Source organism: Phalacrocorax aristotelis, chromosome 6, assembly GCF_949628215.1.
Source record: "Phalacrocorax aristotelis chromosome 6, bGulAri2.1, whole genome shotgun sequence".
Classification (NCBI taxonomy): Eukaryota; Metazoa; Chordata; class Aves; order Suliformes; family Phalacrocoracidae; genus Phalacrocorax; species Phalacrocorax aristotelis.
In genome coordinates, this window is record NC_134281.1 from 35,242,853 (window position 1) to 35,267,850 (window position 24,998).

Here is a 24,998-nt window from a genome sequence, read left to right on the forward strand (position 1 = left end):
TCTCTGGCCTTGTAGGGATGCTGGGAAGAGGCAGGCTGGGCTGGGAAATGGGGTGTCCCCAAGCAAGCTCCTGTACCCTGCCTGGCCCAGAAATGGAGAGGGGACATGCTGCTGCTGCATGTCCCCATGCCATGCTGCCAGTCTTCACTGGTGTGGCTGGACACTGCACTTGGGCTGCGTCTCACCAGCTGATCATAAGCTGCTGTGGTATGTTATCGAGTGCACCTTTTTGCCCCAATACAAGCGACAGAGTCGTTTGCATAGAGTAGTGGTAGAGGAGAATATGCGATTATGGATTGAATTTTGTCCTGGTAAGGAGGCCCATAGTTGCCAAGACTGATGCATCGCTGCAATACGTGCTCGTGGGAGCCCTGGCATCAAATGGGATGCAAAGGGATCCCTTCCTATAGGAAGGTGCCAGTCTGGCTTGCTGGCATCCATGACACTCTAAGCTTACTGCATTCAGGTGAGCTGCCTTTTATTTACAAGCATCCCTGCAGGAAGAAAAATTTTGTGAATACTTGTCTAAATAAATATTTGCCTCAGATATGCTCTTATGTCTATCTGACATGCTCATTTTCTTGTTTATCCAGCACCTTTCTCAAGCAGTTGCTGAATGTACAGTCAAATGCAGTTGTTTAAAAATTATGAATCAGCATTTCCAAGAGTATGGCTGTTTAAAAACTACCTGCTTTTCTTAATAGTCCTCTGAGGAGAGTTTTACGTGCCCCCTTCCTGGTAGGATGGTCACTCGTCACTCAAATGAGCAAGCTCTGCTCCACGGATAAGCAGAGACCTCCGTATTTCCATATAGCACCAGAGCTGCAAGAGGCGGGAAAATTACCAGTTCTCGCACAACTAGAAAATAATAAGAAGAGCTTGCACCACAGCAGATGCTTGGAAACTATTTGCAAAAGGCAAGAGAGGTTCTCGCCCTGGGTACTATAGGATTTAACTCGAGAGAAAGCAGTGCTCGAGCCCTGTGATTAAGCTCAGCCGCGCGATCCCCTTCATCTGCTCTGAAAGGTCACCGCGACAAATGAACATGTTTATCAAACCTATCCCAAGCTGCTGCGAATCATTCAGGAGCGGATGGGAGGGAAGAATCCACTGTTTGAGCATATTTTTTGTTGAAAACAATCTGCTCAGCACCAGTGGTGAAAGACTTGTTTGCTGCTGTTGTAAACACCATGAATTAATAACATCTGGTACCCTGGGTATTCACTGAGAGGCAGGGTAGGGTTTTTCTGTGTGCTTTCATATAGGCGTGAGGACAGCTTGGGCTGGGAGTGCGTGCCTTCCCCCGGCTTCCCAGGTCACACATGTAATACACAGGGGCAGATTCACCCTGATTTACAGAGGGGTACGATTTACCAGCAAGCTGCTTCTTAACCTTAATGTGCTGTGATGCACCCACTGCCCTTTAAATAACCGCTGTCTTTTGAAGACATAAATACTTAAGGGGGAAAGAGAAAAACCACCATTCCCTCCTGAAAGACCTAATTTATCTGGAATTATCCATCCTTGGCTATAAATCCCCTGTAAAACTTGGCATGAGTTTAAAAGCCATTACAGCAGTGACTGTATATTTTTATCCAAAACCTCAAGAAAGAACAAATTGAGGCACTAAACGGTAGATACAAGGCATCGCAGAGAGCCGCACTGGTGAGAGCAGGGCTGTGGTGAGTGCCTTGTCTGGGGAGCACTGTTTAGGGGTACTCTTGAATCTCCCTGGGCTCTTTGGTTTCTTTCTGAGCAATTCCTGCCTGAGCAGTGATTTTAATATGCCAGTTTTCCCAGCTGTGTATGAGTCTAACAGTGGGACCAGAAGAGCAACATGTGGGTCCCGGCAGGGGCAGAAGTTTTTAAGTCCCCTGCTAACATTTGCTGAGCACCATGTCCTTGCCTGCTATGTCCTTTGGGAACCAGGGCACAGGTACATGCGTCCCTGGTGTCCACCTACTCAGGCACACGTTGAGGCTGGCTCTGACTCATCTGGCTTCCCACCTCTTCATTTTTGTTGTTCTTCTCCCTGAAGCAGGAGAGAATCCAGTTTTTATTTAAATGAGACCCCATAAACATAAGCAGCTGCAATACACTTGCCGGTGCAAAGTAGGGCAGGTTTTTAATGGCTTACAATTCCCTAGGCTTGGTTTCTTCCCTTCAGCCTCCACCTCTGCCTCTCTCCCAAAAAGATGAGAGAACCCAGGTTTGTGCGTGTTCTTGTTAAGCCAGCCAGTGGGGAGCAGAAGCAGTGCCACTGAGTCCTGAGCAGGCTCTGTGCTGAGTCCCTCTGGCAGCTCCTGGGGCTCTCCCTGGGTCCTGGTCCCCCTCCTGCAAGCAGGGATGCCCCCCGGCCCAAGGGAAGGGCAGCCAAACTGCACGCATATGTGGGGTTCAGCTCAGCACCTATGCAGCCCTCCAAATCCAGGTCTAGGTTCAGCCTAACCCTGGGGGGCTGGGTAAGGAGTGCTCGCAGACCCCAGCAGCCTAGCTGCATCACCCTGGAGATGTTACCTCCAGGGCTGACATCCGAATGATGCAGGCGGATGGTGCTGAGGGCTGGTGAAGCGCAGGTTGCCTGAGAGATGGGGATCTGTGGGCAGACATGGCTGTGGTGGCCAAGGCTCCACAGGATGGGATGGGGTGATCTGTAGGGGGGTCTGTGGGGTCAAGCACTTTCATCCCAGGGAGCTCCTACCCATGCAGGGCTTGCTGTCATGCAATGTGTGATGTGCACATCCAACTGTGATCATTATGTCCTTCACTCTGTGTAAGCAGTTTGACAGTGCTCTCGAGTGCACTGGGATTTATTCATATCCTGGGGGTGTGGTCCCTGCACAGAAAAGATTAACAAATTATGCAAGCATAGCTCAGTGAGAAGGAGCTGTGCCCATGAGCAGCTGAGCCAGTCCAGAAAGCTGCTGAGACCTCATGCCACCCCAGGGACAGCTTTGCTACCCCCTCTCCTGCCATGCCAGGGACATCCCAAGCCCCATGGGCCAGCCCTAACCTCACACCTACTTGAAGAGGGACGTGCCCCACATCCTACGAGCTGCTGTACCCCCTCCCCTGCTGCAGCTGTGGGCAGGGGTCTGGCAGCCTGGCACACCAAATGCCTCCCCACACCCCATCAGGTGGCTGCTCAAGCTGAGAGAAATAACCCCAGAGCTCTCTCTGGAGAGCTCACTGGAAGCTGAGTGCTCCCCTCCTCAGTAACTGGTAAAACCCCAACATAATTTAGCAGACTCCCCCCAGGCTGGCACCTCCGTAGAGCATGTGGGTGCCTCTCCCTGCTGCAGCTGTCACGCAGCCGGGCTGGGACACTTGGAGCTGGGGTTGCTGCGGCCCCAGAGGGATTTTGTGGTGTACACTGCACTTGTGGATCTGCCTGTCTCCACCTGGGTTGTGTTCCTGCTTTCTCTGCAGGAGCACCTAGGGCTTGAGCTTGCTGAGGAGTTTTGGATGCAGGGTGCCTGTGTAAGGGCAGCACACCATGTTTCCATGCAGGACACCCTAGGCTGTGTTCATCCTCAATAAAAAGCTGTTCTGCATTAAGTCATGCACAGGACACGGTGGTGGGTGCCCCAATGGTTGGATGGTACCTGGCGGGAGCCTGGCACATGCTGCAGTGTGGTGGGAGCTGAGGGGTGCTGTCGTCCTCGCCATCCCATGGCCAGCATGTGGAAGGACCCTAATGCTCATTCTCTGCTATCTTTTCCAGGGATGGAGGGATGTGTATACAGCTGGGAGCGGCAGGAGCATGGCACAGCCCCGTCGTGATAGGTGTGAAGGTGATTCCCTGTGAGGACACAGTGGGACCCTCCAGACCCCAGAGGAGCACAGGGTCTCACTGGGAAGAGGAAAGCTCCCTTTCCTTCCCTGCCAGCCAGGCCTGCCTGCTGCCCAGTCACCTACTGCATTTCCAGAGATCTGTATCGGGATCTGGGGCTTGGAGCCTGGAGGTGCATTAGTGCTGTAGGATCACTGGAGACCCTGACAACGATGGGGGACCTGCCGCAGAGGAGGGACATCCCTCGAGGAGACCCTGCACCTCTGTAAGCCCTGGCTGCTGGTGACAGAGGCTGGGCTGGGGCTGGGCTGCTCAGCCAGCCGAGGCCTGGGGGCAGAGGCACGGTGCTTGCAGGGCACAGCCAGCGAAGGGTGAAGAGCTGGGGACAGGGTCTGTAGGGGCAGCCCAGAGCCCCAGGAGAACAGGACTGCAGGGAGAGCAGGGCTGCCAGCTGAGCTGCTGCTCCTCCAGGGACCTCTTCCTGGGGTTAGGGGACAGAGCAGCCCTTGGTCCCTGGGCTCACCACGGATGTGCCCCCGTGCCCCGCCGGCAGGACTGCTCCCCTAGTGCCAGTGCAGAGGGAGGTCCACTCATCTCACCATGGTGCTGCCACCTCCTGACAAGCGCCATGTCTGTCTGACCACCATCGTCATCATGACCAGTATGGCCTTCATGGACGCCTACTTGGTGGAGCAGAACCAGGGGCCCCGCAAGATTGGCGTCTGCATCATTGTGCTGGTGGGGGACATCTGCTTCCTCATCGTGCTGCGCTATGTGGCAGTGTGGGTGGGGGCGGAGGTGAAGACAGCCAAGAGGGGCTACGCCATGATCCTGTGGTTCCTCTACATCTTCGTGCTGGAGATCAAGCTGTACTTCATCTTCCAGAATTACAAAGCAGACAAGAAGAACCTGGAGACAGTGGCCAGGAAAGCCCTGACCCTGCTCCTCTCCATCTGTGTGCCGGGGCTCTACCTGGTATTGGTGGCCTTAGACAGCATGGAGTACATACGGACCTTTCGGAAGAAAGAGGACTTACGGGGGCGCCTCTTCTGGGTGGCCCTTGACCTGCTGGATATCTTGGACATCCAGGCCAACCTGTGGGAACCTCACAGGACTGGCCTGCCCATCTGGGCAGAGGGGCTCATGTTCTTCTACTGCTATATACTCCTCCTGATCCTGCCTTGTGTGTCACTCAGTGAGATCAGCATGCAAGGGGAGCACATTGCCCCGCAAAAAATGATGCTCTACCCTGTCCTCAGCCTGGTCACTATTAACATTGTCACCATCTTCATCCGGGCCATCAACATGGTCTTGTTCCAGGACAGCAGGGTCTCCACCATCTTTATCGGCAAGAACATCATCGCGATCGCCACCAAGGCGTGCACCTTCCTCGAGTACAAGCGGCAGGTGAAGGAGTTCCCCCAGAATGCCATCGCCCTGGAGCTCCAGCAGAACTCCCTCTCCCACAACCAGACCATCCACAGCACACAGGGCATCCCCCACGAGCCATCGCCCACCAGCGAGATTCTTGACACATGAGGGATCACCCCCAGCCGGGCGTTGGTTCAGATAGCCCTGTGCGAGCGGAGGTGGGATGCTGCTCTCTTGCTGCGTGGGGTGAGCGCAATGAACAAATCCTGGCAGCAAGGGCTCTTCTAGGCACAAAACACCAACCATGTTTTAATCGAGCTATGGAGTGTCCCCTAGATGTCTTCATCTCAGGTATAACCCTAGGAGTCCTCCAGACAAACCAAATGAACTTGCAAAGGACCTGAACCAGCTAACCTTCTTTCTCCCTCCTGCCACCTTCTCCCCCCCTGAGCAAAGACCACTAAGGTTGCAATGTCCCTTTTTACTCCTCAAGCACCTCACCTTTACTCCAAGCCTGGAATTAAGATTTTGTTACCAGAAACCTTTTTATGGAGTGGGGACAGGGGCATAGGTGTACGGGTTGGGGGGAAGGGTGGGATGTCTGAACCAGTAAACCCTGTGATAGTAGATGTCTCTTATCTCCAATGGTTGTGTTTACAGTTTCCTATTTATAACGGCTCCTGGGGGCCAGGGGCCAGTGTCCTTGCGGTCAGCAGTGGGCAAGAGCAGCAAGCCCTGCGGCGGGGAGCAGGGCCGGGGCCAGCATGGCTCCCCTGCCCCAGGACGAGGGGGAATGTGCCTCCACCGGAGCACTACACCAACTCTGCTGGGAGCAATATTTGACAAGCTAAAGCTAATCCAATGCTGATGTTTTATGTATTTCATTCACTCCAAGCAACTCAGCACAATATTTCTATTTTTAGAAGGGTCTCTCTCTCTCTCTCCCTGCCGTTGCAAGCCTCCCTGCCTGCAGCAGCCAGTGCAGCTGCCCTGGCCCCGTCGGCACTGCTGCAGGCAGGCACGGGCACCCAGGAGGGCTTAGTAATAAGGATGGCAACAATGCATTTCACTCTGACATCGAGCGTTTATAAAGAGGGCTGCTTTCCACAGCTACTATATTTTTAAAATAAAAAAAAAAAAAAATAAAAAAAAAGAGCCAGGAAGGACGCGCTGTCCTGGGCAGGTGGCTGGGCTCAGGGCTGGGCGTGGGTCTCCTCTGCTGATGTGTGCGGTGTCGAGGAGCTCGGCTGGCTGCGGGCAGCAGGGCAGGAGGTGAGGGCCAGCCGAACAATAAAAGCCCCATGAGAGGAGTGGCTTCTGGTGGTTTTTTTTCTGCCAGCGTGGGGAGGGAGGGGGGCAGTCTGCCGGGGGTCATCTCCCACATAGCCAAATCATTTATCTCCTCCTATATCCAGCTCCCATGGAGCCCCAAGCACTGTCCTGAGGTGCTGTGCCCCGCATTCATCGACAGAAAGCCTTATCAGCTGAAAGGCTGCCCTAGGGGTAGGGCACCTCTCAGCTGCCTTCGCCTGGAGGGACACACAAGGGAGATAAGCAAAAAAGCTGCATCTCAAACACGCTGAAACAGGATCTTTTTGCTTTTTGCTAAACTAAACATTTAATTTTGAGGAGACAGAAATAAAATGCCTGGTGCTGTTTACATTTCTCTTCCACATTTTCTCCTGGCTCTGCTTAACAAATTTGACCTAAATCCACAAATCATTTTAGTCTAATATTTTCAGCCCATCATGATCTGTCCAGAATATTTCACCCAGCCCTGATCCAGCCTTCCAAATTTAGGACCAGCCAATCACAGCCCTACTTGGCCACACTGTCACCCAGGGATGACATTGGGGGTGTGGGTTCTCTACTGGGAATAAATCCACTGAGAAACAAAATGGTATCTTTGCCAACAAAAGTGAGTTTGCAATAGATTTAGCCAACTGAAAAAGTTTCTTCCTCCTTTCCCTCAGAGAACAAGAGAGGAAGAGGGCAGGTGATTTAAAAGGTATTAGCAGAAATTAATTAAATTGCTAAATTATTCTGGAATACCTATGGAATTACATATTACATATCTACTGGTGCCATTAAAATACATGCGATTAACATCAGTACAATTAACTCTCAAGTATCTAATAACATTCTGCCACTCTTTTAGGTAGGTAATTGATTTATGAGCCTTTGTTTTACAGCTCTTCCCCAGAACCGAGTGGAGGAAAACCTGCAGGTGCTGGAAGTGCAGCGCTCCTGGCGCCAGCACGGTGCTGTGCAGCCTGGGGCTAGGATGTGCCGGTTTGGGCAGCACCCAGCATCAGGCTGCACCCGCGGCAGTATTTTCTCCTGGGGATAAAATAAATTACCCGGGAGTTACTCTGACAGGTTGTTGCATGTATTTTTGTTCTGCCTCAGCCTGCTACCTAGCTCTCCAGCCATGCCTTATATTGGGTTAAGTTAATATTCCCTTGAATCTTATCTGTTGCTAAGGTTGCCCTGGGGGATGTCTGGCTATGCTTCCTGGATGGAGCCTGCATGGATGGGGAATAGTGCTTTATCCTCCCGGTGCCGTAACCTCTGAGCAGGCTTAAGAGTCCCCACAACCTTTTCCCTAAGGCTGCAAGGCCCTGCTCTCCACTGGTGACATGGGGTTGTTGTGGTTGTGGAGAGGGGTGTTGTTGGGGAAGGGCTGCCCTGAGCCCCTGCGTTAGGAGCAGGTGTGAGAAGGGAGGTCCTGGAGGTGATGCTCACCTGGGATGCAGTGCACTGCACTGCTTCCGTAAAGGCATCTGAGCTCACTGGTGCTCAAAGCCTGCTCTGTGGCGAAGGGAGGGAGGAGAGGCTTTTCTCATCTTCTGCAGTTCCACGTACCCCAGGGGCTCTGTGTGCGTCATGTTTCAGACTGAGCAACACAACCATCTTGAAAGCAAGTGTTACGATCTGGCCCCTCCACAGCAGCTGCTGAAGGAAGGCTGGGAAGCAGAGGAGAGGAGAGTTAGCTGGCAAAGTTGGCACAGCAAGCATCTGTGAGCAGAGGGGAGACCCAGCACTGCCTGCAAAGACCTTGGAGACATGGAGACAGCACAGCAATGGGTGTACTGCAAATGTTCCTTGGCTGGTGCTTGCTGAGGGCAATGCAAGCTGCCACCTCCTCCCTGAAATCCAGTCCTGCCCAGCACAGGCAAGACCCCTGGGAGCCATGGGACCAGCAGGAAGGACAGCATGGTGGTGGTGGCTGTGCAGGATGACAGGCACCCAGCTTGGTTGTTGGGTGGGGGTGTGATATTTTGCTGCTGGCAATGAGAACTAAAGGAAACAATTAAATTTAAACAGGACGGAACTGAGCAATTTTTCAGTTTTCCACTGAGGAGGTGTGTTGGCAATAGAGCTGCTTTGTGAAATGAGAAATCCTCCTGGTAAGCTATAGACTCCCACCTGCTGAAGTGGAAGCAGCACAACAATATCGCAGAAGGAGAGATGCAAATTCCAAGCTCTCCAGTGGAAAACCCACAGGGGCAGCATCTCTTGCTGCTCTTTGAAAACAGGCCATGGGCATGAAGGAGACCTTGCCCTTGCTGTGGAGAGCCCAGTGGTACTTGGGAGCCCAACTGCTGCCATCCTACCAGCTACCAACCCACTGGGCAGTGCTGAGGTGAATGCCTCCTTCCAAGCCAAGAGACAGCCTCTGAAGGAGCCAGTTCCACTCCATAGCTTGTAGGGGACACCAGAGCAATGGCACCCTCTGGAGATGCAAAGCCAGAGCCTCTCTGAGCCTTCCTATCAGGCTGGTCCCAAAGGGCAGCAAATTGTCCCAGCCCTGCACAGCCACAGACAATCTGTGATCGCTCTCCAGGCAGTGAGGATGGGCTGGACTGAACCCATCCACTTCCCGAGCAGTGGAGAACTGCAAAACAGGAACTCAAAGTAAGCAGAGCAAAGCAAACCATACCAGGCTGTCATGAAGCATTGAGCCCAGTCAAATCCATCTGGGTCCTGTCCCCCTGCCAAAGAGTTGGATGAAGAGGCAGCATGGGCTTGAGCTGCTGCATGGTATGCCTGACACTATCTGCGAGAAGAGCCTGGACCCAGCTCTTGCATCCCAACAGCCTCATGGTACCTGCAGTACCTCCACCCTTCTTGCCACCTCGAGCTGAATTTTATCCTCCTAGGAGCTCGCATCCAGCACGTAGCAGCACAAACTCCTTGCTGCTATGTTGTCCTGTGTGATGGCATGCTCCACAGCCAAGGGCAGTGGGAAGATGAGTTGGGCACAAGCTGTAGCTTTTCTTTCCCGGGGTCCTGGCAGCTCTCACATGTCCTGCTTGTCCTCTGATGGTCTCCTTTTGGCAGGTGAAAATATCTGATGCTGCAAAGCCTGTGCACAGCTGGGAGGGGGACAGCTGGCATCAGGCTTTGAGCCCAAAGTGCCTTGTGGTCCTGCAGCCAGATTCTCCTTGTGGGCACAGCACTGGTGTCTTTGCAGGGTCCAAAAGTGCTTGGGACAGTTTGGGAGAAGAAAGACCTGCCTGGGCAATACAGCACAAGGAGAGCCCTGCGGTCAGGCTGGCTTTCAGCAGCAGGGGATTTTGCAGATGACACACCAAGAGTGGGGTGCCTGGGGACAGGCTGTTCTTCCAGCCCAGCCCAGCATCTGCTCCTTTTTTCTGGGATTTAATTACCGTTCCCACCCTCGTCTTTCCCAGAGCACAGGCTCCCTCGCAGCCCCAGGGCATGGTTGCTTACACATGGCCAGGGAGCACCGAGACCCAATCCCAGCCAAACACCCACCTCTGCCTCGCAGGTACCTGAGAGCATCACACCCTTAACTAACCCTGAAAAGGTGGGGGGGGCAGAAGCTGCCTGAGCTGCAGGGAAGCAGTGGCAGTGTGCAGAGAGATGCTATCCCGCAGGCAGCGGAGCAGCGGGATGCTGTGCCTCGTAACCTGCACAGCCCCAGTTTCCTTCTCATGACCACCGTGTGCTTGTGTGCACAGCCCCGCTGCCGCAGGCACCTCAGGTACAGCAGGGAGGGGTCAAGGCTGTCAGGTTGTATTTAACTGAGTAGGGCAAAAAGGCTCTCCATTCCCTCCCTTGCAAAATCCGTATGGCCTCCCCGCTGGGTGCCATGTGTCCCAGTGCCACCCAGTGCAGCCCCATGCACGGTTGCCTCAGACCGTATGCAAATAAGGGTGGGGTTTTTTTGTTTTCTTTTGTTCAGTCTGGGTTAATTTGTTGAGCAGAGGGAGACTGAACATCCATGCCAGTAACTGGTTTCCTCCTGCCTGTCCCAGATTCACTGCACTTCTTTAGCTCAGGCCAATGCTGGAATAAAAAAACAAAGAGCAGGTATCCAGAGCACCATGACAGCAATTCCTGTCCACCTAAACTCCTCCTGCCCAGGCTCTGTGGCAAAAGTTTGAGTTTCTCATTAATTTTATCCTTTGAATGCCCTGGATGTTTCAGCTGTGTCTGGTTTTTAGGTCTGGCATCCTTGAAGGATAATACCCATTTAAGTTACTGATTCAGGCTTGCACATTTAATTTCACCTTAATAAAGGTTTTATGTGGTTTTGACATGTTCAGTGTCTCAAATGTATTGACATGGCAGCCTGAAGAAACGTTACGACCATAACGGCTCAGGAAGCATTAAAAAGACACTGGCAAGGTATATTGATCGCCCTCTTTTACAGTTGTTTGAAGACAAAGACCAGTCAAAGGGAAGAGTGAGTACTTTAGTTTGCTCTTATGTGAGATTCCCTGATGTTACAGCATTTCCTGTGTGTAAAAGGCATTTGCAAATATATCTCTGGAAGTTCTTCATCGGGATGTGGAGAAGCAGTGGTCTTGTTGCTGGAGCTGGGATGCTGTCAGGAAGGGGATTTTGAAGGAAAAATGCTGCAGATAGCAGAAGAGTCACCTCCAAGGAAGGGGTATCAAAGTGTGAATAAATAAATAAGTGAGGAAGATGACCAGATCCTCCCCACTGGTGTAAGAAGTAAGGAAGAGCCCACAGGCTGACCATGGCTTACTGGGGACTTGCTGTAACACGTTGAGGGAAACGGTAAATCATCTTCCGAAATCTGTCCTTATAGCTGTGGATTTCTCTATTGACTCTTCCCAGCTAATGTACCCTCAATATCTGTGTGAAAAGGCAAAATTATTATGGGCATGGTACACTACATGCAATGGAGAGAAAAATTAGTTGAATGATCCATTGGCAGAGGTAGGAATGTGCTTGAGATGGGAGAGGAGGATAATTAACCTCGTGGCCAGTATTTGCATACAAATATACATCCCAGAGGCCCCTGTGCAGCCACCTGCCCAACTGCTAATGGGAGGCATTTCTGAAAGGTTGTTTTACTAGTTGCAACCAATTTCCTCCAACCCAAGCAGGGTGACTTCTGTTCAGAGGAGCCATGTGCCAAGGAAGAAAACTGGCTGTAGCAAAACAGCATTATCTCTAACAGTACAACCACGTGTTATTTTGCTGGGCTGTGCTGGTCTGGCCTCTGCCCTCTGCACCAGCACAGTGTGAGGGTGCAGGAGCCAGTGCTAGGCTCCTGCTTGGCTTTTGGGTGGGGTAGAGGGAGCGGGGATGTTCTGAGAGGCAGGTCAATACACATGCAATGAGAGAACTGGCTGAGGTTGAGGTCCAAGGAAGGACCTTCCTCCTTCACCCTTAAAGCATAACATAGCAGAAGAGATATTGTCATGAAACCAGACCAATATTTCAAACCATAAGGCCAGCAGGCATGAGATTCTGCAAGCTGCCATAGCCACAAAGCCTTTTCCTGGTGCCTTTACATTGCCTTAGATGAGTGATCACTCTTGCCTTGGTCTCCAGGGTTGTCTTGCTTCTCCAAATCTGCTGTGAAACAATAACCCCTTCCTCATGGGAGCTCATGGGGCTGAAGATGCTGAGAAGCAGAGCTCAGTGCCCTGACCTTGCCAGGCACATCCTCCCACACCCCGGGTGAGCCATGCCAGCAGGCCCTCAGCTCCCGGGGCTTTGCACATGGAGCCTGCTCTGCCCAGCAGAATAAATACCTTGAGCAGAAAAAGGCACTGTTTCCTTTTTTTGCGCTAGTGCCAGGAAGAACTTAGTATTCAAAAACTGTTTTCAGATGTTTCACTTCACAGCTGGTGAATGAACTCAGAGAACTCAATAAACCTCTTTGTAAGAAATTATCTCTCATTAATCACTCCGGTGAGGCTGGCACCTGGAATAGCATAAATCTTTACCTGCACATACCAGGAGACAGGGGAATAGGCCATAAGCAGTAAGCGTGCTATACTGGGAGAGTCCCAAATGCCAATTACAGAATAAATCCTCATAAGATTTTCCTCCTGATCCACTCATGGGAAGAGGACATCAGCACTTGGAGGAGACTGATCCTTGGTGGAAGGCCTTTTAGCAGGAGATGGGGCAACACAAGGGCCTTGAGCAATCTTCAGGCATTTGTGGGGAAACCTCTCCTTTTCTCCATCAGACATTCCAGAAAATGTCTAAAAGCTTTAAATGGTGCTGCCCGCTCAGGAACAAACTGCTCTACAAGCACTTCCAGCTCAAAGACTAGCTGCTTTGGAGACCACATGGCTTCTGCCTCATCCTTATCCTCAGCAATAAGTAGGGCTGGCTGTGCTGGAGCATGCCATGCACCTCCAGTGTGTAACATCACACTCCTACAATCCTCACAGCTACCAAACGCATCTCCCAAGGCAGGACAGCTCTGAAAAATGCTACATTTGGAAAGGAGAAAGGAGATCTGCACAATTGAACAGCTCGCTGTAGAAATAGCATCCAGAGTTTTCTCCCTTGCAGCGGATTTTGAAGTTTATTTCGGTGTTGCTTGCTTTGGTGCAACAGATGGCAGGGAGATGTGGTGGCCCAGAATATTACTGCTTCTCTCCAGCATCCATGTCCTCGGAGCAAGCAGCGTCTCCAAGCTCTTGCTGAACATCATGCAGCCTCGTCTTCTGTCTCAGGGCCGTACTCTTCCCACATCAGCGAGGAATTTAAATGTGTGGCTCTGTCCACAGTGGCCCCCTCAGGAACAGGGCATTTTGCATCAGGAAACATTCAGGGCAGAGGCTGGTGCTAGGAAGCAGGGACATTGTTATGGCAGAGGTATGGGAGATAAATGAAAAAATAAAGACAGTAAAGCAAGTCTGTTCTGAGGCCATAACCACCACACTGTGCTGGAAAGAGTATTCAGCCCATATTTTAAGAGTTGCCTTTTATTGATGCTTAGTGTCCCATGACCAGTGTCCAATGAGGAGCAATTAAGCATTTGCTTAGACAAAATATACGTCTTTAAGTGATAACTAGGCAAAAGATCTTCCACCATAATGTCAATATGTGATTTTGTATCATGAAAATAATTGTGTCATAAAAGCTGCTCTGCTCCCACATCATGGCTACCGTTTCCCTTTTCCCACCATGTCAGCAGTGGCTCTTTGCATGCTGGGGCTACTGGGGCTGTGAAGCGTTGCATGGCTTGACTTTCCAGCTCACTGGTAACGAGAGCCAAGCTCAGCCTGCTGTGGTCCTTCAGACATCTCCGGCTAACAGGCTGTGGCAAAGAACTGTAAGCCATTCAGAAAGGATAAAATTATATTGCTCCAAAGTTTAATAATACGAGCCCCAGCAATCACAAAGATAAATTTAATGGTGACCACCTAGAGACCTGCTGGCTGAACTGTAATATTTGATGAGGCTGCTGAATAATATGCCAGTCTTTCTCAGACCCAGGGAGGCCTATAAAAGCCAGTGGGATGGAGACCATCATTTCAGCCCTCTCCAGCTCTGCATAGGAAGGGGCTGGCATTACATTGCCTGTGAAGCATGGACAGCATTGAGTCTTACACCTCCCAAGCACAACACTGTCAACAGGCCAGGATTTTTCTGCTGGGAACATGATGCTACCAGCCCATTGGTACCCTGCTGTCTGTGCCACCCCTGCTTCAGGCTGTTTGGACTTCTGAGCATTGCTTCCTGTGGCTGACTGTGCCCTGCAAGATCCCCTTTCTGCCTCCTCACACCTCTGCCGGGCACTTTCCAGGGGGTCTGCTTGATGAAGTTCTTCCTTTATTCATTTTTCTTAAAAGTAGGAAATTACTTCCATACTATTATGTGCAAAGAACACAAGTGCTGTGGGGTTCAGGATTTAAAAGGCAGCAAGTACTCATAGCAACTGTGCCTGTGCCATCCTAACACACGCACCATAAATGCTCTTTGATTTTTGTTTCAACAAGAGCAGCACCAGGTTCAGGGCACATGGACTTGCAAGGGAAGAGATGTCTTTTAATAGCTGGCTCTGTTCTTCTTCCACGGGTTCATGTGGGATGCTAGAAAGGTTGCCAGTGTCTGCAGTCAGGTAATATCTGGGGCCTTGTGGAGAGATCGGTGGTGCTGGGAATGCCCCAGCTGCAGCAGGTCTCCTCTCTTACAAACCCATTTCCAAAGCACCCTGGGCATTTGCTTTTGTCAGCACCAAGGTTTCAATAGGTTTCTGCTTCTTTTTCTTTTACCCAAACATCCCTCTGCAAACCACTCAATGGCCCATTCCATATTTCCAGTCTGTCCCTGGAAGAAATCCTACCCCTGTCCTGCTTAAGCCTTGCCACGGTGCCCATTTAATCACTCCGTTACTGGGCTGAGCAGCTTGCCATACCTGTCTCCTTCAGCCCAGACCTTTGCAGGGCATGTTCCCAGCGGCATGCTGGCCCCAGGAGGGGTGAGATGCACCTAGCACGGTTCTCAGGAGCACAGTAGTAAGCTTCGCATTTAATCTGTGGCAGCACCAAGTAGGATTTAGCAAAGGATCTATCTGTAATTGTCAGTGCCTAAAGAACTTTTAGATATGTCCTTTAACTCATTCCTGAATGACTTGTACTCTTTTAATGAGCATCTCAGGAAAGAAAACCTCTCTGTAGAGTATGAGAAGCAATCTCACCGACACAATATCAAGTTTGATTGACAAGGCCAATACCCATGAACCATGCTGATTGACATTAATTAGCCTGACAGCCTTTAATTGCTACTGATCATGTCCTACATCACTCTGATTAAAAAATTACACCCATGCAAAAAAAAAAAATCAGTGCAGCAGGAGGTGGTTAGAGAAGACCTCAGCTGGGCCAGGGATTTCACACTCAGCACCTTTGCTCACAGAGCATGGACAGATCCTTTCAAAGGGACATCACGGAGCAGGGTCAGGCAGGCAGGGAAGAGGCCTTTCAGCCTAATAGTTATCATGAGCCTCTCCTGCTGAAGGTATTTTTGCTTCAGAAGAGCCCAAATCCTAGAAGAAGAGAGCAGCTAGCCAGGCAAGGTGAGTCCATGCCAGCAGCCAGAGCTGCAGTGTTATGGGGTAGCAGGAGCAGGGATACAGGCAGGACCCAGCTGAGCAGCCGGTGGGATGCAGGCAAGGCTACCCCTTGCCCCTTGTGTCACCCACAGCTGTGCACCATCACAACCCCTGATTTGAGGCTGGACTTGGGTCTCTTGCCACAGAAGAACAGTAACAGACCTGACAGAGAAACTTTCCTTTCGCCCAGGCCCCATCTGACCCCTGCTAGGGCCCATGTCCCTGCAGCTGTCCTGTACTCCCAGCCCAGCAGATGCACACCCCCCCATGCCAGGTTCTGACCTTTATAAGCACTGGAGCTGGGGGAGCTACTGATGAGGCATAGATGAGGCTAACTGCTGCTCCTTGTGGTGTAGAGGGTGTGGGTGGTCAGTCTGGGGTCAGCTCACCTGGGCTCAGCTTAATAGCCAGCTTTCTGAGCTGGAGCCAGCTGGCTGGGTGGACCCAGCGGAGATGCTGATGTAGGTACCCAGGACCCAGTTGAGGTGCCCAGCTACCCAGGGCAGCACGGGTGCACCTGGAGCCTGCAATCTCCTGCCAAGCCCGAAACATTAATGGCAGCCAGGACCAAACTGCCTTTCTCCATTTCTCTCCCTTTGCATTTGATTGTGCTTGTTAATATAGATAGACTGTCCTGTCTCTGCTGCGCACAGGCAGGCTGAGGAGGGGGCAGGCTGCAGTCCCCACTCTCCTCTCCCCTCTGGCCACTGCCTGCCTCACTGCCCTGCATTTTGGAAACACTGTGGGATGCAGGGAATGCCTCCCCACTCTACTTCTTTCCCTCCCCTTGGATAACTTTCAGGAAATCTCTCCTTTTCATGTCCCACAGAGGCACGTTGCAGCAGGGTGTCTTCCTGCGGGGTGCACAGCCAGGGACAGAGGGGGTTTGTTCCTGGGGACAGCCCAAGGGTGGGCCGAACATTGCTCCATTCATCACTCACACGCAGGTGCTGTGGCTTAGCAGGAGAGTCCTTCTTTTTCTCTCTACTTCCCTCCTCTATCACTTCTGGTTACACCCAGCTCAGCCACAGCAAGGGGGTTGGCAAGCGGGTGGAAGGAGGATGGGGGGGCAGCAGCCTGCCAGAAGAAGAGCAATGCTGAAGAGCAGCCTTGGCCAAGAAGGAATGAATGAAAAAGTCCTAATGGATTAGTCTGGGGAGAACAAATCACTGGATCCTTGCAAAGCAAGGACATTTGGGGGGTCCATCACCTCTTCCCTTCTTTTGATGCCTACAAACCAGAGCTGAGGAGCTATGTGAAATTCGCAGTTCCCATGGCAGCCAGCAGCAGTTCCCAGACCAATAAAAGCCAGGATATGATCATACTCTATTAGTTTGATAATATCATTTATAGTTGACTTAGAACTGCGTCCTATCTAATTAAAAGGGAGCTGCTTGTAAAAAGCGCAGGAGCAGAAAAAGGCAGAGCAGATCATTGCCCTGAGCCCCGTGTCTGTGCAGCTGTCTTGTCGGTGAATGGCTTTTTATTTCCCATTTCACATTGGAGCTAATTTCATCCATCACCAGAACCAATGTGACTCATGCCCCCAGTGAGAGACCGATTCAATGAGAAAACACCAAGAGGGAGGGGAAAGCACCATTCTCTACAGCCAGTGTCATCTGGAGTGCTTCTTTTCCTTAATTACGCTGTTCTGTCTCTTGGCTTTTTCAGGGGCTCATGTTTCTGCAAAGCCAGGGGAAAGCAGGCAGCAGAAACACAGGATCCAGCCCAAATCTTCCTCCTCTTCCTCATTGCAAGCAGGCAAGTGGAGGGAAGCAGGGATGGTGCAGGGATGGCTCAAGCACTGGTTAAAAGGGTTCAGGCTGGAGGAATAGGAGAGGGCAAGGATTCCTCTGAGATATATGTCTTGGCAAACTATCAATTTTTTGTGGAAAACAAAATGCTGCATTTTTGCTCACAGCCAAAATGTCAGAATTCCCCAGAAAGCCCCCAAATTAGCAGGGGAAAGGGAGCAGTTGTGTACACAAAGGAGTAAGAGCTGAGCTGACCCTATTTTCCACCTGGGCAGCTGCGCTCCCAAGACAGCTTTCAGCCACTGGAGCAGTCTGGATGCTGCATTTTCTCCCTGAGCCACGGAGGTGCAAGCCAACGGGCTGCAGTGGGGCTATGATGCTCAAATACCAGATCAGCCCGTGAGCTGGTAAGTAGTCTCCCACTCCCGCAGGCTGCAGTGGGTGTCCTCTAGTGTCCTCCTCGAGGTGACAAGGAGCTAAAACACACCTGGGAGCTCTCTGGAGCCCACCTTAGGCAGATGATGATCTCTTGTATTTCACACCAGGGCTCTGCAAAGCTTTGCCAGCGTGGAGCAATACAGCTTCTCTACTAAGAAAGTCATCCTGGGCAGAAGCAGTGCTTCTTTCATGGGCAACTAATTGCCAGAGTTGGAGAGGTGCTGAAAAACATTTGGAGGAATTAGGTCATGCTGATGAAGAAAATGCAGACAGACAGGTCCCTGGCATCTGATGGCCTGATAGAGCTGCTGCAGCCACAGTGGGCGCTGCCTTGCCTTCCTCATGAGGGAAAGGAGGAACAGCAGGCTGTCGAGCCTGCTCGGGTCCCTGGGCCCATCACTGGTGCTGTGGGATGTTTGTACAACTGTGGGCATCACTAGTACTTCCTAGGTCACGCAGGCTCCTGAACTATTTAGGTGCTTTTGAAAGATGTGTACTCTGTCCCTGAGCAAAGGCACCGAAAGAGCTACCAGCCCAGAGGATCCTGGAGCCATTGCAGCAGCATTCACCTCCTGGGATCTCCTGATGCTGTGGCACCAGCAAGGAGCTCCTCTCCTTGTTCCCACCTGCCAGCCGACCAGAAAATCCCCCTGGCTGTGCTACAGCCAGCAGCATTTCCAGCACAAACTGCTTTCCCAGCCAGCCCCAGAGGGTTTGCAAAGGCCCTAGCAGCGCTAATCACAGCTCTTCAAGATCGAGGGAATATGAGCTGTTGCTTTCCTTAAAGACTTGTTAGCTGGAGCACTCTCCAAGGAGAAAGCTGTGCAGGGTGCTGAGTGCTTAGCGTGCGGAGAGGGGCAGCTTTCACAGAGCTCAAACTCAGGGGTGCACAGGAGAGGGGTGTTTGTGCTGGTTAAGACAGCAAAACCACTCATCTAACGTTCACCCTGTGCAGGGACCCAAGCAGGCTGTGGCCCCCACAAACTGGGCACAAGCCCTTCCTCGCCCACCTCCTGGCTGCCTCCCGGGGAGGGTTTTTCTTTGATTTCTGGTGAATTATGGAGTGCAGCATCCTCTTCTCCTTCAAGGTGATCGCCAGCATCTCATGGCATCATCGCCCGACTGCTCCGGCTGAACCTACACTTACAGGTGAGATTTTCTGTGCCATCAAAGCATGCAGGGCTGGCCAGCAGTCCTCATTCAGAGAGCAGAGACCTGCTTGCCTTTCAGAGCGTGATAATAGAGCTGTGAAATTTCTGCTGCTTTATTCTGCAGGCAGCCTCTATCACACTGTTGCTCTCAGAGAGATTGCCAAATTGTCTCTTCTCACAACACATTAGATGCGGTCATTGCAGGCTCTCACCTCGCCTCATGAGTGCAAATATCTCCCTGGTGGATATGGGGTCTGCTCATCAGAAGTCCAGCTGCAAGACCAGAGTGCTCAGCCTCCAAGCTTCACAAAGACTAATTCCTCAGTGCCTTTTTTCTAGGTATTAATCTTGTGTGCTTTACGTTTACCTGAAATTCATGGCCTGATGTGAACCTCCCCACCAGAAAGATACTACCAACAGACTCTGGCTTGTCCTCCACCTGGAAGCTTGGGACCAGCTCCCAGCAGCACTGCACATCCCTCAGCATTGGGACACTGGCATGGGTACCTTCCCCACTAGCTGGGTTAAAACTCATAACCTCTATGTTGCATTAAATATCTTAATTTAACATTCCATCTAATCCATGTATATATTGAGATCCAGGGCCATCTTTCCATTGAGGCCATCACCAGACTTCATCTCACAGCTTCCAATCTCAGCCATTTATTCCTTCTATAAAACACCCTTTTCCTGGGCTTTCAGCATTATGCTGCTGATCTCCTTCCCAGGAAGCAGAAACCTGAACAGAGGCACATCACCTCCAAAGAAAGCTGTCTCCATGGGGCTGGCTGAACTGTCCGTAAGTCACAACTTGGACAGGCTGCAGTTAGTGGGTAGGATGCTTTCTCTAAGCCCTCTGCTTTTGCAAGCTGCTAGCTTCACCATGACGCTTTGAGGGCACACGCTGAGATCCTGAGTCATACCAGGGAGCAGGTTACAAACCCTGCCTTCACCTCTGTCCCTGCCAGTTCCTTTCCTCAGAGGCTGGTGGCAGCTCTGCTGATGGGGCATGGACCACAAGTGGGGTTTTGCAGCTTGGGTCTATTTTCTGCTGCCACATCCTCCCATTGGGCACTGACATGAGGAATGCAGTCAATAATCAGAGCTGATGAGCTGTTTAAAGCAAAGACTCTGTCTCCATGTTAACACACCCTGCCAGGATGCGGGAAAATTAAGCAAACTCACGAAGCAAAAGCTGAATTATTTCCAAATAGGTTTTCTTTCCAGCATCGCCTAAGAGGTGTCAGTCACTTTTCAAATTATTTTCCCTAGCTGGGGATGATGAAGGAAGACATCTGAGATAAAGGTACCTTCTGCTGCCGTCACGCAGAGCAGCTGTGTGACAGCCTCTCCACCTGACAGGCCTGAGGAATCAGATCATTTCTCTGTAAAATCAGCTTTCACAGTGATGTCCCCAGCAGCCAGGGATGAGAGGCTGACAAGGAGCAACTAGATATGGCAGGACAAATGCCAGTGTTGGGCAGAGCACAAGTTGGTGTTCTGTACACTTTAATGGAAAATTAATTTCACTCTGTACATTTTAATGGAAAATGAATCCTGTCAAACCCTGTGTGTTGCAGTATTTTCCCCCTGTAGTTACAAGCCTGATTGATAAAAGTAAATGTGTTGACATTACACATAGGCACCTGCCATGGTATCAGTCTGATTAATACACACGCAAGGTACAGATGTGTGCAGTTTATGGACTGAAAATTAGCTCATAGATAGATCTCAAAGTATTTGGAAATGGAAAGGCATCACTCAATGGTGGTAATTCTGGTGACACTCCACAGGTACCAATCTTCTGTTGTATTATTTTCTTATTGAGATGGTTCAAAGTGAGCAGGAACACAATTTTAAATAATAAATGGGCAGCAGGGCAATCCCACTGAAGGCAGAAGGCAGAGAGCCAGCCACCCTCGCCGCATTTACCCCTAGGGCTGGGAGCTGCTCTGTGAAGCTCCATGCTTATTCCCCATGAGCGGCTGCCAGCAGCATCCATTGCTTCACGGGATGCTGCAGCAGGATGGAGAGCAGGTCAGGCCATGCTGCAGGACACTGCTTTTACTGTAAACCCTGTGTCCCTCCAGCCCAGAAAAGTGCAAGGGCTCTGATACAGCCTCTGCAGTGCAAATCAAAGGAGCCACATCAAAGGAGACAACAGCGGAGGAGAAAGGAGACTTCAAAGGCAGCTGGGCACAGGGCCAAAGAGAATTTATCTTTTATCACATTCTCCTGAAAGGGAGAAAATCCTGCCCATCACTCTGGGCTCTCCCCACCTAAGGTGTGAAGTGAGTGGGGACAACATCTGCCACGGCCAGCATGAGCAAATCATGAGAGCAAGTGGTGTCTCCCAGGGCCAAGAACACATGAAGAAGAGTTCAAACCCATAAAAATAAAGGACCTCTGGGCTTCCCCTGTGATGGAGAGTGCAGGCATTGGGCAATTGGGCTCTTGAGCCTGCTTCAGCTGTGCCTGGGGAGCAGGAGGCTCCTGCCCGTGGTGGGATGCTCCCTGCAGCAGATGCCTAATGCATCACCTGGGCCTTCCAAAGCAAAGGCAGGTAGACGATTTCAACCAGTCCCATCAAGAGCTGTTTCTGACCACAGCATTTCGCCTGGGAAGGCAGCTGATGAGCTCCAGGTGATTAAAACATGGAGGCCATGCGGTCTGACCTTGTCAACATTGGTGCAAAGACAGCTGGAAGCTGGTCTGCGTGCTAGGAGCTTGCTAGGCCAGCCTGGGCAATCCTACCCCAACTGTCCTGCACATGGAGAGTGGTGGAGTATGTGGTCATCAACAAGCTTGGGCTGGCAGAAGGTCCCTTGGGTGCAGAGCTGGTGTCTTCTGGCTCAGAGGGACAAGCCAATGGAAATGTCCTCTTCTGCACCCAGGAACGACCTGCATTGTGTCTGCTGAAATGCAATTGTAACACGCAGGGTCACTTCTTAACCGGTCTCTATTTCATATATAGATGTGTTTAAGGAGAATGTAAGCAGGAATTCATACAGTATCCTGGCACCAGAACTGCTGTGTAAAGCAGGCACCCGGGGTGAGCCTGGACAAAGAGGGCATCCTGCCATGGGCAGGGGCACGCAGGCTGCTTCCCACACGTGCTGCTTTGCCTTGCATTCTCCACCACCCAGCTCGCACTCTCCAAACACCATCCCTGATTTCCCCGTGGCCCCCATCAGCCAGTGGCTGTTCCCTTCTCTCTCCTGCTCCCAAATCAGTGTGAAGTGGAAAGCGGAGGGAAAGATTTCAATTTGAATGCTTCGAGGCTGATTACACTAGTAAAGCAACTGGGAATAGGGCAAACATAATCACAGGTAGCGGTATTAGCGTCACTAATTCAGGCTCTGAAAAAGCAGCTTCTTCCAAAAAATAATTTTCTTTAATTTCTGCTTTTTGCTGGGCTGCCAAGGTATTTATAGCACCTTGTTTGGTGCTGCATTAAAAACCCTGCTCAGTGCAAGCAGATGCCATCCATGGAGCAGCACTGGGGCTTGGCGCCTGATTGCTTGCAGATTAATACCAACCTGTCACACATCTAATCTCTCCAGCCGTGTAGGTGTAATCGCTCCGCAGAGGGGATGGTGTCTAAGAACTTCTCCCCAGTGATGTTATTTTTTTATGCTTTCTCAATTATATAAAGGATAAGGAAAATACTGAGGAAGCAATAAGCTTTCAGGAGCACAGAGCAAAGACTTTCTTCATTGCTGCAAGGAAAAGTCCTTACATACTGAAGTTGTCAGAAAGATAGCCTGAATTATTTAGGGGGAACTCTGTGATGCCTTCACACAGTGCAGCAAACTGCTGCATCTACAAGCTGTATGGAAAGCAGCTAACTGGCATCTGACACCTAACATCATGAGAGGGCCCAGATTGGCAGCACTGTTTTTACAACATCAATTATGGATGTCGCTCCAAGCATCCCCTGGCAGATACCCTCTGCCTGGAGCCTCGCTGCTCTGCGCATTTTGCTACAGCATCAGCTTGCTCCTAGGAAAGACATACCCCCATGAGCAGGTGGAGGGGTGCAGGGGCAGCACAAAAGGCCTTTTGATGAGGTTGGCAGGCTCAGCTGTTACATGCATTTATTTTTCAGATGCGAGCAGGCTTGACCTTGTGTGTGGGTGCACCAACATGGCCGGGTCACAGGGCTGCCTGTGCTCCTGGGTTGGGTGGGCTTAGTTTATTTGAGTATTTCAGACCTTTCTTTTCTTTTTTTAAATGCACACTAAGACCTCAGAGGATAGGATCTCTTCTACTTCAACATTTTCATGTAAGCTTAATTCTTGATTTTACTAGAAACTGGTGTTCTCTCTGGAGTTGCCATAGTTACTGATGCATGCATTTCTGATTTCACACAATAATGACTGTCCCAACCTCTTGTTTGTGGAATAAACTATGTAATCCTAAAAGCAACATAAAATGAAATATTAAAGCACTTATGGTTCAGAAAGCAGACATCATGAATCAGCGGTTGGAATTAATCACATTATCAAGCCTGGATTTAAATAATCCAAACCTCTAGGCCAAGCAAGAGAGCAGGACAGCCCCTGGGGGATGCTTCAGATCCGAGGGGTGGTGTGATGATGTGGGAGTGTCATGTTCCTCCTGCACACCAGCACTAGCCAGGTAGCAGCTCTGGGTTTGCTGCTCCATGAAATGATGTTGAGAGAGACCTGCCAGGCTGGCATTGGAGGGGCAGGTGCAGAGTCATGCGCTGGAGCAGCCCAGGCTGAAGAACAGCATCCCTACTGAGATACCACCTCCATTTCCAATGCTTTTTTCATGCAGCACAGAAAAAGGAGAAGCAAATATCTTCCAGAGAGCATTCGAGCGGCACTGGCTGCTGGAAGCAATGCACGGACACTGGCCTTGCAGCAAAGCCCTGAGGCTCTCACCTTCTTCTCCCTCTGTGTTTCCCAGCTTCCCAGGACCTGGCTGCAAAGACACTTCTGGAGCATGCCATTGTCTTGGGACAGCAGCAGCCTGCTCTGAAAGACTGGCACCTCCCTTAGGATCCCTGTCCACAGGCTCTCAGTGCCCCCAGCATTTGATAGGGCACATGAGAGTCCCAAAGGGCCATCTCACCTTGAAGAGGAGGGCAGTGAACCACCCAGGGCACATCCCCTGGGCACTGCAGCATGGCTCTCAAGCATCCCAGCTGCTTCTGCATGGCTCTGCTGGTCCCACCACTCGCCTCCTGCTGGAAGGGTGGTTAGCTAAAGCCTACCCTCCCCCAAGCGCTCCTGTCTCTGCCTTTTCCCACACCACAGCCATCCTCTGGGGACAGCCAGCAGTTCTCGCACATCTGTGTGCTAGCCCTGCTAGCCTCAGGCCTGATAGCCGATGGTCCTGTCCTTAGAGAGGTCACTGAGCAGCAAGGTGTCCCCATCAAGGGCAGTCTTGTCACCTGAGAACACGTGGGGTTGGGTGAGCAGCCAGTGACAGTCAGGCGTTGCGTTTCCCTATGCCGGTGCTGATACAACTCATTACGCACTTGGCTAGCTTGTGTCTAAATTATAATAAATGCATAATTAAATATTTAACTTTCCAGCAATGGGATGGAAATGCAGCATCGTTTGCCCTGCCAACACTGGGCTCTGCTAACACCGCCCTTTCCCCCTGGCACCGCGGGGCCCATTGCTTCTTCCTACAGTGCACCCACATCTCCTGGCAGCTTGTGGGGATCAGAGCCCCTCCAGGCATGGCAGCTTTCACTGGGAACCAGCTGTGGTTTGACCTTGGCCAGCTGCCAATTCAAATTCATTTGGAGAGTTAAAATTAAAATAAACACAAATTAAAACAGAGGCCAGGCTCGGGGAGCAGAAGCAGTGTCTTGCCTTTGACACTTGTGCTGGGTCTGTCTGATGGTTGGACTTGGTGATCCTAGAGGTCTTTTCCAACCTTAATGATTCTATGATTCTATGTTCGCATATGCCACCTGGGAAGCTGGGCGAGTGCTGCCTGCTCCATCCGCGCCATCCATGGGCACTACATCCCATGGCAAGAACAGAGCCTGCCACTTCCAGGACACGGGATGAAATCTTGACCCCAGGAACCAATGATGGCAAATTAAAAAAACCTTTCTAAAACCTTGCCTGGCCTCTGGCTCACAC

At 51.1% G+C, this 24,998-nt stretch overlaps 1 protein-coding gene across 2 annotated transcripts in view; it reads left to right on the forward strand.

Moving 5' to 3' along the window:
* TMEM121 (transmembrane protein 121) overlaps window positions 1-8,502 on the forward strand; it is a 39,589-nt gene extending 31,087 nt beyond the window's left edge. For both annotated transcript variants that reach the window (XM_075097160.1, XM_075097161.1), the window contains exon 2: window positions 3,725-8,502. In XM_075097160.1, coding sequence (XP_074953261.1) covers window positions 4,394-5,332 — 939 coding nt within the window. In that variant the 5' untranslated portion in view covers window positions 3,725-4,393 and the 3' untranslated portion in view covers window positions 5,333-8,502. The remainder of the gene's footprint in view (window positions 1-3,724) is intronic.
* Window positions 8,503-24,998: the final 16,496 nt, after the last annotated feature.